This window comes from Leptonychotes weddellii, chromosome 4 (genome assembly GCF_054177405.1).
Source record: "Leptonychotes weddellii isolate Sample4059 chromosome 4, ASM5417740v2, whole genome shotgun sequence".
Classification (NCBI taxonomy): domain Eukaryota; kingdom Metazoa; phylum Chordata; class Mammalia; order Carnivora; family Phocidae; genus Leptonychotes; species Leptonychotes weddellii.
This window is the reverse complement of record NC_138372.1, coordinates 1,146,202-1,163,135: the sequence shown is the minus strand read 5'-3', so window position 1 is coordinate 1,163,135 and position 16,934 is coordinate 1,146,202. Positions and strand designations below refer to the sequence as shown.

The window sequence follows — 16,934 nt, the reverse complement described above, 5'->3', positions numbered from 1 at the left end:
CCCACAGCGTGGGGGGTAAAAATGGAATCCTACAGCACAGGGTCCCCATGAGGGACAGCAGGAAGAGCCCCCTGATCCATGGACCCAGGGCGGCTGCGGAGCCCCGGGTCCCAGTGTGGACTGAACTGGGACGGAAGCCCCCGGTGTCCTCCAAGGATGAGCCTGAAGGAGCTCACTTCTCAGCTGACAGGGACCTCCACGGCTGGGGGCACCCTGCTCCATCACTGTCCTCACACCCCCCAGGGAGGCAGGCCATGGCTTCCCACATCCCACTGCTGGGGGGGCACAAATCAGAAGTCTCCCCGTGAACGTCCACCAGCTGTGTCCCCGGGCCCGCCAACTGCACATCCAGGACCGGCCACGACCTGGGGTGGCCGGCTGGGCAGGCGCGTGGAAGCGGGCAGCCGAGCAGACTGCAAGGGAGACCGAGGAGGTCCCACGGGTCCAGGGGGGAGGAGGGCCGCTGAGGACCACAGGCCTGGGAGGCCTGGGCATGGGGGTGCCGTGACCCCTAAAAGAACAGTTCTGGGTGGGGGTGGAGAGGAGAGGAAGCTGGGTAGGAAGCTTATCCTGAGAAGTGTTATGCTCCAGGGTGGGTGCACGGCTGGGAGAGGGGGAGAGGAGTGGTCTTCGGAGCCACCACTGAGGAATGGGGAGCAGACACTGGGGGGGCCTTGGATAGTAAGGACGCCAGCACCGCAAGGGGTGTCGGGCCCAGGGTGGGGGTGTCCTCTAACTGGACGTGGGGGTGCAGGGGAGCTGGGGGCCATGACATGTGGAGGCCTGGGTAAGACCAAGTTGGGAATAATGGGGGTTGGGGGGCTTCCAGCCCGGGAGAGGGGGCGGCCGGGACAGGCCATGGGCACAGGACCAGCTGTGATTAAAAAAAAAAAAAAAAAGGCAGTCAGACATTACTCACCCCATTTTGCACCAGGGGCGGGTGGGAAACAGGCTCCAGGCAGGGAAATGCCCCACCAGAGGCTGGGGGCCACCTCGGCCGTCCTTGTCCTGCCCCATGCTCTGTGCTCCCCTCTGGTGCCCATGTTATCAAGGCGCTGGGGGCTTGCCCAAGGCTTCCGGCACTGCCCACAGGGTTCTAGACCAACCTGGGGACAGGGCCGGAAGCTTGCACCCAGGCCCACCCTCGCCCATGGTCTGCAGACCTATCCTCCACCTCCAGCCCCCTCCCAGAATCCAACGCCTCGGGGAATAAGGACAAAACGCTACCACCTTATTAAAGCTGGTGTGTCTGGAGCCCACTGGCCTGGCCTCCCCTGAATGCCTCCTCCAGCTGCCCAAGCCCATGAATGAGCTCCCCTCCCCTGCCCTGGTGGTCCCGGGCAGGCGCCCAGGGCCAAGCAAGGCTGGAGGATTGTGCACGTGTCCACCCGCTACCCACACACCTGTGGCGGGCCCGGGGACACAGCTGTGCTATCCAGCAGGCACAAGAGGGCAGCTGGGGCGCCGTCTGCAGCAGAGACTCCTAAAGTCCTGCCTGCCGGGCTCCCCCTCACCCGATGGCACCCCAGGGGCCGGGGAAGGTTGCAAGGACCCTGCCAGCCTCTAGCCCAGGAGTGGCTGTTTGGGGGCACCCCTTCCTGCCTTTGGCACTGAAATGAGAGCTCATTCGTCCCTTCTCTGCCAGTTCAGGAGAACTTCCGAAGCCCCTCGTGGAACCAGGGACACGGCAGTGACCCGTCAGAAGAGCCACACTTACGTGGCTCACATTTTCGGGAAGCAGGCAGCAGACCACTACCCAGATCATAAAGGACTGAGGAGGGGGGTCACGCCTGCGAAGGCATGTGGAGCAGGGGAGCAGACTGGAGGGACGGCCCTGGACGAGGCGGTACCTGGAGGTATGCTCACGGGCGGGGGCAGCGTTCACCTAACAGGTCACCTGTGTTCCTGCATCCCCGCTTTTCAGGTGCCCATAATATCCATGGGGCCTCCAGTGCCAAGATCAGACCTAGAACTCTGTCCTCCAGGCACTGGGGAGACTCTGGAGGTTCGGTGCTGCAGGGGGTGGTGAGGCAGGGACCAGGCGCTGACCTGTAAGGGCGTTCAGCCCCACCACATGCCCAGAGCCACCAAATCCAGCGGGTCCCCCCTCGGCCCTGGCCTTTGGTGACACGTGTGTTAGATCACACCTGTTTGTCAGTTTATAGCCAATAATCGGGCCACCACAAGGAGTTTCCCGGGGTGGGGGTGTACCCAGAGCCTTTTGCTGGAGACCTCAGCCCCTGCCCACTGGCCTCTCCACTCCCAGGAGAACCCCGCGCACACTCAGGCCACCCCCGGGGCTGCACTCGGGCATCTCCACTGGGCAGGAGCATCTGTCCCGCGTGCGCACGAGGCCCCACAGGCCTTGTCACTTCCAGACTCTCACATCTGAGACTGGGAAGGCCATGGGCTTTCCATAGCCTCAGTTCTTCAACTCTGAAGCTAAGATACCCCGTCTGCCTCTTTCTGGCTCACCGGAGTGCACCCTGAGCTGGGCCAGGGGAGCAGGGAGGAGCTGTTGCCCTTGGCCGCTGCTGACGCCTGTAGATTGGAGATCTGCACACCCCACGTTCAGAAACCAACCGAAGCAGCACTGAAGCTGAGCGCAGTGCTCCCAGAGCCCTGACCTGGAAGAGACACAGGCAGGATGGGCCACGGCCCTGGGTCCCCCGGAGCACCTGTCCTGCCCTGCTGTCACCCGTCCACGCAGTCCCTCGCCTACCACAGGGGGGAGCCCCTGCCGCGGGCCAGCACCTGCTGAGAACAGAGCAGGGAGCAGGTCTGGAGCGCCCCCAGACTGACCCCCCCCCCAGCACCGGCACCGACACCGAGTCCACAGACAAACCCCTGCTCTGCCCATGGAGGCTTTTACCCCCTGCAGCCCCCACTTCCCAGGACCCCAAGCCACTCAGCCCCCCAGGGCCCAGGCTGGCCAGCACCGTGCACACACGCCCTGCGGTTCCCAGAGCCCGGGGAGGTGAGCGCCTCTACGGCCTCCCTGGGCAGAAGAGGAAACCGAGGCCCAGGAAAGGTGGGGACCTGCCGGGGGTCGCACCGCTGTGCAGATGCGGCAGCCCCGTCCCCCGCTCCCCACGATGAAGAGGCGGCTACGAGGACAGTGGCACCCCGAGAGAGTGTCTCCAAGGAGCCTCCAGCACTCAGTCCCTCGACAGTGACCGCCTGCCCACAGCCCCACCCAGGACATGGCCCCAGGACAGGGCCTGACCTCCCAGCACCCCGGGATGGAGGCCACGCCCCTGGCTGGAGTGAGGGGAGCGCATGGGTGACCGGTGCCGCTCCCAACACCCTGCCCAGCCTGTGGCGCCGCTGAGGCTTCCCTGTCGGGCTCTCCGTGGTCCATGGGTCCTCACTCTTCTGGGCACCCCACCTTGCAGGGGCCTGGCCTCCCCCCGCCACTTTCTTTCTCCCTCCAGCCCCACAGGAGGCTGGGCGGATGACCCATCACCTCTTGTCTGGATAGAGTCCTCCCTCTCCTTCTGCCGGTGCAAAGCCTCCTTGTCCAGGAAGCCCTCCTGAATTGTTTCTTCCTTGGGCCCTCAGTGTCTTATACCAACAGCTCCGCCCAGGATGATGGCCGCACCTACGTGGAGACCCCACCCCCACCCAGCAACAGGCAAAACCATTAGGGTACAGATGTGGGACCAGACAGAGCTGGGATTCACCTGGTGCCTGCTTTAACCAAAGGACAGCCTCTCTGAGCTCTGCCACATTCCTTCCTCAGCCCCCAAGTTCAGATTCCTGTCCTGGCTCCCGTGAACCCTGACCTTGGCCCCGAGCCCCAGAGCACCAGGTTGGCTCTGCTCCTGCCAGACACACAGTTCTGCCAGGAAAATCCTATCCCTGACCAGCACAAGGACGCACTGGTCCCCAGCCACCCACCCGCGCCCCAGAATCACCGACATCACCTCCCAGACAAGCCCAAGCCCCAAGCCCAGGCTCCGCACTCTGGCCCCTTGTCCTGACCCCACCTAACAAGCCCCCCGACTGGGCACTGTATGGGACCACCCCTTGGCTCAGGAGGCCTCTGCGTGGGGGGCTGGCGGGAGTCCCAGTGTTGTGCAGCCCTGGCTCTTTCTGGATGTACTGCCCTCCCCTCCCCTCTGCAGGCTGCCCCCACCCCTGCCCACCCCATGGCCACTGCACACCCATGCCAGCCAGTGGAGTGAGGTACATTCCTGGGCCGCCAAGCCCTCCGGGAAGCCACGGGGTGGAGGAACCTGTTCTCCAGGTTTGTCCAGAAGATGCTCCCCTCAAAAGGCAGCAGTGCCCTCCTCGGCTCTGCCCCCCCAGGGCGCCTGCCCAGTCAGGGACCCAGGCCCAGCACCCAGGCGTGTGGCGTCTGGACACACACACAGCTTCTCCGGCATCCTGTGTCCCCCAACCTCCGCCCCCTGGGTTGACATCTCTGCCTGGGAACCCCCACTCCCAGTCCCAGGACAGGGGTGCACCCCACCGGGCACCTGACGGGGGGACCCTGAGCCCTGGGGACTGGGGGAGGGAGTCACATGCTGAGACCACCTTAGTGAGAACAGCGGCAGCAAGCTGACCCACATGGTTTCTCCTTCTTCTCTCCCCCCGGCACTGTTTTCCTGAGCACCGATGTGTGCCAGGCCACCCGAGCAGGAAGGCTATGCCAGGCGAAGCCGGCCTCCCTGGTGAAGCAGAGGGACACACACAAGCCGGCCAGCTGACCACTGGCTGGCCCACTAGGCCGCTGGGTGGTGCCGGGTGGAGGTGGGAAACGAGGCGGGGACCCGGGGGTGGGGTATGCAGCAGGGCTCAGTGAGGGGCCAGAGCAGGCCTCCCAGAGGAGGGACACGGGACACTGCGTGCTGAGAGTCACACTCCTGCTCCAAGGGTGGCCTGTGACCCAGGCTCCTAATAAACACCAGCTGATTCTATCAGCGTTCCCATTTCACAGAGCAGAGAAGAGGTCTGGGGGCTAAGGCAGAACGGATGTGAGAGCTCTCTGTAAGGGACCGAGGGCCTGTTGCGGTCACAGCTGGTAAGGTCAGAGCCCAGCCCGGCAGTGTTCCTGGTCAGCATGGCCAATGGCTCAGCTTCCACTGGACACAGGAAGCAGCACACTCGGTTTCAAAATGGAGCAACCCCTTACTGCAGGCCCAGCCGAGGACGGCGGCCCCACACCAGGGCTGGACTCCAGCCGGCCACCTCAAGCCCGGCGCAGGTCCACACGGCTCTCTACCTTCCTGCCAGAGGAGGTCAGAGTCACTCTGCTACCTCTTTGAATTCTGATCCAGATTCACTCTTTGGGGTGAAACTCACTCCCTAATCCCCTAAAATTCTACCGCTGACCTGGTGGAGCAGATGGGCCGATGGCGCCACCTGCTGGCCGTTGTGCAATCTGACTCCAACCCCACGTCCTCTTAGTGAGGACCTGGTGCGGCATCCGGGGTTGGACACTGAGTCTGAAACCGGGTGGACCCAGGTCCCACCTGCCCAGAACAACACACACTTGGTCACATCGTTTCGGGCCTTGCCCTGCCCGGGCGTGAGGCTGAGCAGGAGAGCTGCCTGGAAGGGGCAATCCTGAGCAGGACCCACTGGTGGGTGGGACCAGCCAGTGAGGGAAGGAAACCTCCACCAAAGCCAGCTGGGTGCTGGTGGACACAGAGTCTGTCTGTGCAAACCCATGGGCCAGGGCGTCTTTGGGACCAGGAAGGAGCTGAGCGTTTCAGACTGGTAGACGCAGTTGGTCAGAAATTTGTGAAGGCCTCAGGGTCTTCCCCCTGCCCCCCCTCTCCCGCTGAAGGGTCTACCCTGGGCTGCCCACTGAAGCTTCAGGCAGCCTCTGTCTCCAGGAAACAGGGGCAGGGGCGGGGGTTGGCTCCAAAAGGGCAAGGGGGCTCCAGTAGCAGGAGGGACCACGGGATCCAGCCAGGCTGTGCAGCCCCTCTAAGAGGGGCCCGCCCACAGCCCGGGGACCGGCCGATCAGCTCCGGGCCAGTCTCCACAGCCACGCCACAGCCTGGCTGCTTGTCAGTGGGCTGGGTTCCCGCGGAGGAGAGTAGCGGTGAGGCCCGGCGCTGCAGCCTGCCCCGCCCTATACGCCCTCCTGGGCGAGGTCCGCGCAGGCTCAGGGGCTCCGCGGCCCTGTAGTACCGAAAGGACAAGGGGCTTCTCCTCCCCAGCCAGCCAGGCCTGGTGCCACTCAGGTCGGTCTGGGTCACCCCCGCCCTCCCTCGGCCAGGCAGCAGGCGGGGCATAGATGCGCAGCGGGCCCCCACCCCTCCTCCCACCTCCCTGTCCCCTGCCCCCCCACCCCCCACGCAGCTCAAGTCCAGCTGTGGCCTGTGGCTGGTCACTGGGCTCTCCCAGCGCTCGCCCTCGGCTGTGTGGCCTCCCTTGGCCCCTCCTCTGTGAGCAGGGCGGCTACGAGCGGTCAAGGTCGGGACTTGCGGAGCCCCGCGCCGGGCGGCCCCCTGGATGAGGAGCGGCGCCTGTCTTATCGTCGTCACCGTGGATCCCCGATCCCTGCTCACAGCGAACCCGCCACATCAGCTTTCGGAGCCGGAAACCCCATCACGTCCCGCCCGCCCAGAATCGGGCCCGGCCCGCTCCCGCACCCCCGAGGCCCGGCCCCGCCCCCGGGCGCTCGCGGACCCGCCCCGGCCCCGCCCCCGGACCCCGGCCCTGCCCGCGTTCACGTCGCCCCCTCAACGCCTGCACAGCTCCGCCCCGCGTGGGCACCCGTCAGCCCCGCCCCCGCGCTAGGACGCACAAGGTGTGAGCCGCACGCCGGCGTCATCAGGCGCCGCCTGCGTGGGCGTGGCCAGGTGGTTCCCCGGCCCCAGCGAGCCGCAGACATGGCGCCCGCAGCCGCCGGTCCCGCGGAGGTGGTTCGCGCGGCGCAGAAGGACGACTACTACCGCGGTGGGCTGCGGAGCGCGGCGGGCGGCGCCCTGCACAGCTTGGCGGGTGAGCCCGGGCCTGCAGCGGGGGAGAGGGGACCCCAGCGTGCGTCCGGGCGGCGGGCGGGGACCGCGGGGCTGGGGGCGCTGAGCGGCGCGGAGGTGTGAGCGGGAGAAACGGCTTGTGGTTACGTTACACCTCGACTTCTTTTGTGCCAAGTAGCGTCCTCGGTGCTTCACAAACACTGCCTGTTTAGTTCTCAAAACGCTCCCAGGTAGGACTCCGTTGGTGTACCTCGTTTTACGGAGGGAACTCGGGTTCCGTAGACGCATTTAACTTGCCTGAGGACACAACCAGCTAGGAGGGGGCGGGTTTGATGCCGGACGGCAGTCTCGGCTTGAGTACTTAGTCACCGTCCTACCCTCCCTGCCCTGTGGCCCTTCCGGGGTCTAGTTACCCTGGCGGGCCCTGCAGGGGGCATGGCTGCAGGTGGGGAGGTTCTCCGGAGACTGTCCCAGGAGGCGGGAGACCTGGAGCAGCACGGAGGCCAGGACCGAGAGAAGAGTGTGGTTTGGGACGGTCTCAGCCTGGTGGAGGGGTGGCTGGACCTTGGCCAGCAGGAGGAGCCAAGGAAGGATTGGACCCTTACCACCGCGCCCCCTGCGCCCTCTTCTCTCAGGTGCAAAGAGGTGGCTGGAGTGCAGGAGAGAGGTCGAGCTGCTGTCGGATGTGGCCTACTTTGGCCTCACCACATTTGCAGGTAGCAGTCCTGGTGGGACCTTGAGACCAGGGGGCCCACGACACACCAAGCCTGGGGGTGGGGGTGCTGCCAGCAGAGTGAGACGCTCCTGGAGGTGCTGCCCCGTGTCCCTGGAGCTGGCCCAGACGCAGTCTCAGGCAGGGAGGAGGAGAGGCCAGGCCCTGAGCCCCAGCTGGAGCCTCTGAAACTCCCAGGGTCACATCTGTGCCCTCCTCTCTTCCTTTTTGTGTTCCTGGGAACCTTTGTCCTCAACTCTGCCCAGAGTGCCATTGGATCTCTGTGGGTGAGTTCTGTGGTTCAGCGGGGGTCCCAGCACTAAGCCCTGCCACAGGGCAAGGTCAGCGGGGCTCCAGCGGAGCGTCATTCTCCGGAGGAAAGGCAGGGACCTGAAAGCAAAATCTAGTTCGAGGAGAAAGAAAAGGATGGCAGGCCCCTGCCTCAGTTTCTCATGAGGGTCACCCCCACGCCCTCACCCGGCAGGCTACCAGACCCTCGGGGAGGAGTATGTTGGCGTCATCCAGGTGGACCCATCCCGGAGCAGAGTGCCCTCAAGGCCGCGCCGTGGCGTGCTGCTGGTACTGCACACCATCCTGCCCTACCTGCTGGACAAGGCCCTGCTGCACCTGGAGCTCGAGCTGCAGGCTCATGCCAATGGCGCCAGGCCCTCGCAGGGCAGCCTGGCACCGGGCGGGCGTGGCCGGTCGGGATCGAGGCCCTGGGTGCGCCAGCACGTGGCCACCCTGACAGAGCAGCAGAAGAGGACGCTCCTGCGGGCGGTGTCGGTGCTCAGGCAGGGCCTCGGCTGCCTCCAGCGGCTCCACGTTGCCTGGTTCTACATCCATGGCGCCTTCTACCACTTGGCCAAGAGGCTCACAGGAGTCACTTACGTAAGTCGCTGGTGCTGTCCCAACTCGCTGGACTCTGGCTGCTGTGTGTTCAGCTTCTGGCAGCTAGCAGGGTCACAGGGCTGGAGCCAAGATCCTCTACTGAAAAACAGGGGTTTTATTGCATCACATTTGCTAAAAGACCTTAGAAAGTCAACGCTGAGGGTAAGGCACGCCTGCCTCCCTGCAGCCAGCACTTGCACGCCCCCCTGCTGTTGACTCTGAGAAGCCGCCGAGGCTCCAGGCCCCCGGGCCCCACGCCAGCTCCTTCCCAGCTGCCCTGCCCGAGGGTCAGGTGTAGCGATGCCTCCTGTCACTGCCAGGACCTTCCCTGGACTGAGCCTGCCAAGCAGTCCCACTTTTCATCCTGTTTCTCACCTGGTGCCTTTGCTTCCAGATTCACCCAGAAAGTCTCAACTCAGGCCCCTGATCACCAGAGGGTCACCCGCTTTCTCGCCTCACTTGGCAGCACTGTCCTGAGCACCTGCCTCTCCCTCTCCAGCCTCAGCCCTCAGCGTGCACGCTCATGAGAGCTGACGGCCCCGGCGTAAGCCAGGGTGTGTGCTGAGCTGCTGTGGCAAAGGGCCGGAAAAACAGCCTCAACCCAGACAGAGGGCTTTTGCTCTCTAGCGGCCTTGTCTGCATGGGCACATGGGGCCTGGCTGGGGGGCTCCCAGCTGAAGGGAGGGAGACCAGAATGGAGGGCAGCGGACTTTCCCTTGACGTCAGGCACATCGCTGGCTGCAGTCATCTGGGTGGTCTTGAGTCAAGGGGGGAGCCAGGCGTCCTGCTAAAAGCCGGGAGCTTCTCTGTTCGTGTGATAGAAAAGCTGGTTAACGGCATCTGCCTGGGGGGCTTTTCCTCCGACCCCCCCCCCCCCGCTGTGCTGTTTTTCTCCGGGTTCTTTGCCGGTACCTTTTCTGAGATGTGAGTCCCCCAGTGTACCTCCCCACCCCCCAAATCCTCGCCTGCAACCAGAGGGACTGCAGACTGGGAGTCTGGGCAGTCTTCCTTGCCCTCACTCAGCACTCACTCAGTCCCTTTGGAAGTGAGGCCCCGAGCTGTCCAGCAGCGGCCCCCACTTGGTGCTCAGACCTTACAGGGTGCTCCTGCCCTCCTCACTCAGCAAAGAGGCCCCATGATCACTCTCTGTCCCCCCACCTTGTGCCAGGAGGGCAGGTTTTGGCGTCAGTCGATGGGGCACTCTACCGCCAGGGGGTGGCCTGGTGCCCAGGCTGCTCAGCGCGTTGCGCCAGCCGATCGTGTGACTGTCCCTTGGGGTCCTTGACAGCTTCGCGTCCGCTGCCCAGCTACAGAGGACCTGAGGGCTCGAGACAGCTACAGGCTGCTGGGGCTCGCGTCCCTACTACACCTGGCGCTGTCCGTGGGCCTGCAGCTGCACGGCTTCGGGCAGCGGCAGCGCGCCCGGCGGGAGTGGAAGCTGCACCGCGGCCTGTCTCAGCACAGGTGTGGGGACGGCGGGAGGGTGTGGGGCCCTAGCTCGGGGCAGGGGTGGGGGCTGAGCAGGCATTGCCAGGACTCCTGAGGTAAATTTTGGGTCTCCCTGCCCCACCTCCAGGAGCCACGTGGAAGAGAAAGCCGTTTCCAGAAACCCCACGTGTACGCTGTGCCTGGAGGAACGCAGACACTCCACAGCCACGCCCTGCGGCCACCTCTTCTGCTGGGAGTGCATCACCCAGTGGTGCGACACCAAGGTGGGTGCGCCCAGGGTCAGCAGCTGTGATTCGGGAGCACAGGCTCCAGGAGCACGTGCACAGGCCAGCCCAGGCGGCTGTCCAGGCATCAGGAAGCCTGGCCCAGACACGTCCTAGGAGGGGATGGGAAGGCAGGCCTCTTTCTAAAGCTCCCAGGTGAGCCGTTTACGGGACATACCTGGAGTCAGGGTGCTAGAGTTGTGCATCCCGAGGCCTTGCTGGGAGGTGGGGACAGCAGCCCGGCCCTAAGGTTCCATTCCTAGAGTCTCCCCCCGACCCTGCCGCTGCTTGGAAGCCCGGCTCGCCTGCACACACACGGCCCTCTCCAGCTAGACAGATGGCAGCCCTCAGGATGCAGAGTCACCTACTCCAGCCTTTTGAGACCTCGGGTGGAGGCCGGGTCCTCCACGCGGACTCCAGGGAGGGCCGGGGTTCCTGGGCCCCCACCAGCCCTGCCACCCAGGCTCAGCCCAAATCCAGCCTTCTCAGGGCGGAGGGTGGGGAGGGCCGCACAGGTGAGGTAGGTAAACAAGGGCGGGATGTGTGCCTCACAGTTTAAACGCCCCGTCCTCTTTCTTACTTGACGACATTCACCTCCAGCGGTTGGTCAAGGGGCATTCCTCAGAGCCTGTGTCCGGGGTCCACAGTGGCCGTGGCCTCAGAGCCTGGCTGCAGCTGACTTAGAATCAGCACCTGTGAAATGTCTGCACCATGTGGGTCCCACTGGATTGGCACACAGCCTCCACTTTGGGGCCCCTGCTCCCCATTCTGAGGGATTCCCTCAAGAACACAGGTGCCGCCTCCTGTAAGCGGCTAGCCCCAGGCAGGAACACCTAGTGGGAGACCAGCAGACCTTCCTGGGGACAAGAGAGAATCCGACCGGCCCCTAGGGGCGGGGCCACTGGGACTGAGCCGGACAGGGCCCCATGTGCTCCTCTCAACACAACCCTCCTCTCAACACAAGCCAACATAGCGGCCACGAGCGCCCGTCGCCAGCCCCGTCACCACACGGACAGACAAGCTGCCTCCTTGGCCTGGTCACTGCTCCCGGCTCCACTCCCCCACTACCCCAGGGTTAAGGCCTTCCCTTCAGGTTTGTGACTTCTGAAAAAAGTGCTTTTGGGAAATGGTCTCCATTCGAAGTTAATAGACACGTGTGCACGTCCCACGGGTTACTGCAGATGCCGGTGTGGGAGGGCCTGTGGCGGGGGCTGTGCTGGCCACAGCCTACATGCCCCTCCTCCTCCCCTTCGCAGACGGAGTGCCCTCTCTGCAGGGAGAAGTTCCCTCCCCAGAAGCTCGTCTACCTGCGGCACTATCGCTAACCTGACTGAGGACAGAGGACCCCAGGACTCCTCCTTGGTATCAGGAGAGAAACTCGATCTGTTCTCAAGGTTAACTTTACTTGCACAGAAATCATTAAATTCTGAGATTTCATTTCCTGTCACATAAACTACGCCAGCAGCTCGGGGAGAGGCTGGATCTGCCTGCACGATGGCAGGTCCGAGGCCTCAGGGCTGAGTGTGGGCCCACAGCACAGAGGGCAAGCAGCAGCTGGAGCCGAGCCTGCCGGGGGGCCGCACCACACCCCCACTGTGGTGCATCTGGGTCACTTCTTCAGGAGCCGGACTCTGTTGGACCAGGTTGCTTTCATCCCGTCCCCAAACCATACAGGTGAAAGTTAGCTTCGGAAATGGGACCAGCCATTCACATGATGAGAAAATGAGTCTGTATCAGGCACACAGTCGGGGTTTGGCCTGAATAGGCAAGTGTGGGGAACAGCGGACAGCAGGGCTTACCCACTGGCCAATCCGCCCGCCCCAACGACCTGGAAACCTTGCCCTCATCAGAGGCAGGCTTCTGGTCGCTCGGCCACATCTGTTCACAGGAGTACAAAGACTCCCAAGGAGCTGTATCTCCACCTGAGATGCGTGGCTCATACCTTTTAATACATGTTGCAGTTTGTTTCCCATTTTAGAAAACGGAAGTCTGCATTTTGCTGGGGTCTGCTCAGAGCTCCACGGTGTAGAGCACGGTTCTCCACTTTCTGAACACCTATCCCATAGCTGCCTCTCAGAGCTCAGCTCCCGAGGCCTGGGCAGGCTGGCTGCTCACACCAGGTCACCACTGTGTCCAGCCTACTTCCTGTCACCTTTTTGTTACTTTCAGGTCTTTAAAAGTATTTAACTTGTGCCGGAGACTGGACTTTGCCATAAGCTCTCTTAAGAAACGGACTCCACAGGAGCGTAGGTATGTTAAGAAGGCTGTGAGGGTGAACTGAAGATCACGTTTCATAAAGGGCAAGAACCTGTGGTCAGGATGTCCCGCCCCCTGTGCGAGGCTGTGGCCCAGGCTTCTGGCTGAGGCCTATGCAGACCATTCCAGGAGCTGAGCGGACAGAGTCGTCCAGGAATGCATCGCTCCCCACTCCTCGGTTACTACAGGCCGGCCAACTGAGACAGGTCACCGTGACCACAGGCCAGACTGAGGAGCCCTGAGAGAGGGGCCCCACGCTTCCTGAGGCCCTTTATGTATACCCTGACCAAGCGCAGACCATTTCCCATCACATTTTAGGCCTGAGCATTTACCAGGAAAACGGTATGAAAAATAAAAGTGTCCAGGGTTTCAACATCTCACATGCCACAATATTGTATCAAAGATACTGATCCAGAATATCATTTAAGTACTGAGATTAAAATACAGGATCAGGTATGTAAGAGGTCTTCGTATGGCCTCTTAAAAGCAAGAGGAGCTCAACTTCAGTTATCTGTAAAAATTGGCCCAAAAAAGCCAGACAATAAGCACATTCAGTGCCTAAAGCCTTAAGACAGACGGGAACCTGCAGAGAGCTACAAGTCTGCAGTGCCTGAGACCAGGAGGACGCCCTGGGCCTGCCCCTCAGCACCAGTGCCCCAGTGACCGGCCCAGCTCAGTGCTTGCTCACGGGCAGCAAGCTGTCGTGTTTCAGATAAAGACTCCACAAGAAAGGGGACACTGTCTTTAATAAAGTTGGAATTAAAAAGTCACTTAGTAAAATGTTTACGAGTATTTGTTTTTATCACATCAAAAAAGTTGACATGTGGGTCAGAGTTCTGTTTTCCCATAGAAAGTGAGAAGCCGTGTGTGAAAACCCACAAACTGGTCTGCCCTTGCCCATTGTTTCTGTAAAGGGGCCACTGCATGAGAACAACTTCAAATTAATCAAAAACAACTCTTTAGGTATCAAATGTGTCAAAATAATTCCAAACAATTAAAATATAATATATATATTTATAATTCCAGGCCCTCAAAAGCAATCATGGTAATTAAGAACAAAGTTTTGAGTCATTATGATAAGACACCAACTTTAAACATCTCTGGTGAGATGGAAGTGGGAAACTGGCATTAGAACCCCAGAGTTACTTGGAAATCACCTTTCAAATGTTCTTCCAACGCGCAGGAATCAGGTTAGCATCATCCTCCAGCTGGGTGATGTGGCCACGGGCGTCCAGGGTGGGGGCAGCTGGGGCACAACCCGGCTCCTTCCGTGTAGGTCTGTTCCACGGCCGCCCAGCAACAGAGACCGCCCGCCCCTCCCCGCGCCCCCAACCCGGCTGTCCGCCCAGGCAGCAGTTTACTAGAATTCTGTCCATTTGAACACTTGAATGTCACTGAAAAATAAATCAATGCAATTTGGTTTAAATGTCAGTTTCTTCAAGAACCTGATATTTCAGTTACAAATCATTGAAGCTCCTTTTTAAAAAGAAAATTCGACTCCCTCGAAATCAACTACTTTATGTGAAGGAAGAAGGCATTGTTACAATGGCTCAGAACCGTCCTCAGACTCTGTGGTGGGTCCGGCCGAGCACCTAGCTCGCAAACGTCTTGCCTGCGTCCTCCTTCCCCTTGTACGTCCTCTTGCCGTGCGTGAACGGGATGTACCGGTACTTTATCATGTGCTGGGGACAAACAGACTCGTTTTAGAGTGGCTTCACGATGAACTATGTTTTCTCCAAATCTGAATCCTGATCTTCTCTGCACACAGGGCAAGGAAACCAGGGTTCCAATAAGCTTCTAGTCCCCTCCCCACCAGTGACACAGCAGAACCCTCCAGAGCCCACTGAGCTGGCCGAGCTCGCTGGAAATCCCGAGGGTCTAGGAAAGGTTTCCTGACCCCTTGCATGCAGGAAGGGCTAGGGCTCGGCTGGGGACCCCTATGATATACCCAGAGGAGTGGGGATAAAGCTGCTCTGGGGGCTGTTTGAGGGTAATGTTGGCATAACACACAGTGACTGGCCGGTGGGCCCTGGGCTCTGTGCCCCCAGGACATGCCAGTGAGGACAGCACGGCAGACCCGAGGGCTCTCCCACCAGGCCCCCGGGGAGCGGTTTGTGTGCCCGAGAGCTGCACTGTTGGGACAGGTATGTGTTGGCGGAAAGGGACTGTGCCGTGTCCCTGTTGCACAGAGCTTCGGGATGCTCCAAGTACAGACAAACAAGACCCAAGCGGGGCTCTCAGCACCTCCCAGGGCAGCGGTGCCTACCCGCACTCACCTTTATTTGCCTCTTCATGGTGATACAGAAAAGCATGATGAAGTACATCACCAGGATGGGCCAGAACACCGGGACATTGAAAGCCTCAAAGAAGGTGCAGGCCATGGCCACGAGGATGCCCTTGGTCGCCGCATGCCTTAAAGCAGGGGAGGAGGTCAGTGCCACCAGCTGCCCCGCCACCTGGGGCCACGGCAGCATCCCTACTTGGGGCAGTAGGGGCGCGGTGTGTGTTTCCTACAGAGTGCACAGCATGTAACTACAAACACGGCATTCCCTCAGTCCCTTGAAAGGCCCCAGTTTCCTTCCAGAATTACAGAGTGTGAAACATTCAGCAAAGAGGTGCGACTGCTCAGGCCAACGTGGGCGTCTCTCGTCTGCCACCTGGCAGGCCCCTCCCCTGGGCTGTGCATCGCTGAGGAGATCCTGGCGGCACCCAGGCAGCTCCCTCCAGCTCAGGGCCCAGCCCACCGGACTCATGGCTACTGAAAATGCTCCTTCCTACGGGACAAAGGCCAACTTCCTCGGGGGACGTGCAGGGCCGTCTTGCCTGCCTTCTGCTCCCTCCCCAGCAGTGCCCTCACTCCAGCCCTTCCCGCCCAGCCGGCAGACTTGCAGAGTGCCTGCCACATCCCACACACAGCCCCAAGAACGCAAAGTAAAGCTGTGGCAGCTTTTCCCTTCAGGTTTTTGCTCCACCAAATAGAGGACAGACGAGGTCACAGCCTTCATGTGGTGGGGGTCCCCTTCATGCATGCTTCACGCATGACAGCAGGGGTCACCTGTCCACCTGTCACATGCATCCTCATGCAACATCACACAGATGTCACCACCTCCAGGGGGCCTGGGGGACAAGCCAAGTCCCATCCAAGCCCACCCCACAACACAGCACTTGCAGTGAAAGCAGACTGCCCCAAGGCTGGACCAGCCCTGCCTCTGTGCAGGCACCCTGAGCAGGAGGGCGGGGAACGTGGTCCACTCGTGCCAGCAACCAGAAGGGGTGTGGTGCGAGGGGCAGCACACAGGCCTGGGCACACATCCCTCCCGAGGCCCACGTCCGAACACACCCTGGACCCTCCGCCCCGGAAGCAGCTTCTCTTCGGCCAGTTCCCAAGGGCCACCAGGCACTGGGCTCTCCTGCAGGGGCCCGTGACCTGCCTTCACGCCCCGCCAAGGACAGCAACTCGCACTGTGGATGAATGTTCAAAACACACACACACACACACACTAAAACTCTCGTTTCTTTCAGAAGTCTTTGCTGCCTAACGAAAACAAAAACCCTTTGTTCTCACTCTTATTAGCCACACCGAGGACAAATATCTTTCTCAACTACCCTTAGGAATTAACTCACCAAAATTTAAACTCTGGAAGCCTTCGAATAAAGGGTCGGAACTCCTCGTTCTGTTTGGTTGGTAATGAGGGGCCATCATCTGAAAGGCAGAATGTCAGTGAGATGGAGCGGGCGCCTCATCCACCTGCCCCCATCACATTTATAAGTTTCCCCTAAAGCTTCTGAACTAGCATCTTAACGCATGAAACACACATTTATGTTACTTAGCCAGACATAACATGAAAAACCTTCAAATGATTTAGAAATCAATTCATTGCTTTAGAAGATTCAGAATAGAATTTCTTTTTTAAAAGAACTATGCTTTTTAAATGATTGCATAAAATTAAACTGCAGACCAATTTTCAGACACACATCAACTGTAGCACACAAAGGCAAGCAGGAAAAATGAGAACATTTAGGGAAAAGGAGCGGAGAAACACACAAAGCTTCATCTGCTGAAAGTCCAACTCAGAACAGCTGCCCCCCACGCTGATCCCCACCCCCACTGAGCCCTCCTGGCGGAGCACCCCCCCCCCGCTGAGCCCTCTTGGCTGAGAGCCCCCCCAATGCTGAGCACCCCCACAAAGAACCTCCCAGCTGAGTCCCCCACCATGCTAAGTCCTCCTGGCTGAGCACCCCCCCCAATGCTGAGCACTCCTGGCTGAGGCCCCCCACGCTGAGCCCCCCCTGGCTGAGCAACCCCCACAACGCTGTGCCCTCTTGGCTGAGCATCCCCCAATGCTGAGCCCACACACACTGAGCCCCCCAGCTGAGTCCCCCACCATCCTAAGCCCTCCTGGCTGAGCAACCCCCCAACACTGA

The 16,934-nt window shown here is 61.0% G+C and overlaps 2 protein-coding genes across 5 annotated transcripts in view; one reads left to right on the top strand and one right to left on the bottom strand.

The window, feature by feature from the left end:
- The first annotated feature begins 6,786 nt into the window (after positions 1-6,786).
- PEX10 (peroxisomal biogenesis factor 10) lies at positions 6,787-13,279 on the top strand. Of its 2 annotated transcripts, none has more exons than XM_081817322.1 (6): positions 6,787-6,960; positions 7,574-7,654; positions 8,135-8,541; positions 9,830-10,005; positions 10,118-10,253; positions 11,218-11,499. In XM_081817322.1, exons 1-6 carry the CDS (start codon positions 6,849-6,851, stop codon positions 11,224-11,226), a joined length of 921 nt encoding a protein of 306 aa, XP_081673448.1. In that variant the 5' UTR covers positions 6,787-6,848; the 3' UTR covers positions 11,227-11,499. The 2 variants fall into 2 exon arrangements, with proteins under 2 accessions (XP_081673448.1, XP_006732462.1); XM_006732399.3 differs by lacking the exon at positions 11,218-11,499 and adding an exon at positions 11,510-13,279 and having other exon boundaries at positions 6,793-6,960.
- Positions 13,280-13,503: 224 nt separating this feature from the next.
- Positions 13,504-16,934, bottom strand: part of RER1 (retention in endoplasmic reticulum sorting receptor 1) — an 11,403-nt gene continuing 7,972 nt past the window's right edge. For all 3 annotated transcript variants that reach the window (XM_081817324.1, XM_081817323.1, XM_081817325.1), the window contains exons 5-7: positions 16,134-16,212; positions 14,786-14,921; positions 13,504-14,191 (exon numbers count right to left, since the gene is read on the bottom strand). In XM_081817324.1, the coding sequence (XP_081673450.1) occupies positions 14,102-14,191; positions 14,786-14,921; positions 16,134-16,212 (305 nt within the window). In that variant the 3' untranslated portion in view covers positions 13,504-14,101. The remainder of the gene's footprint in view (positions 14,192-14,785; positions 14,922-16,133; positions 16,213-16,934) is intronic.

Coding starts and splice junctions, on each gene's coding strand:
- PEX10 (XM_006732399.3), top strand. CDS start 6,849: ATGGCGCCCGCAGCCGCCGGTCCCGCGGAGGTGGTTCGCGCGGCGCAG. Junction 6,961..7,573: donor CGCCCTGCACAGCTTGGCGG/GTGAGCCCGGGC, acceptor CTCTTCTCTCAG/GTGCAAAGAGGTGGCTGGAG. Junction 8,542..9,829: donor GGCTCACAGGAGTCACTTAC/GTAAGTCGCTGG, acceptor GGTCCTTGACAG/CTTCGCGTCCGCTGCCCAGC.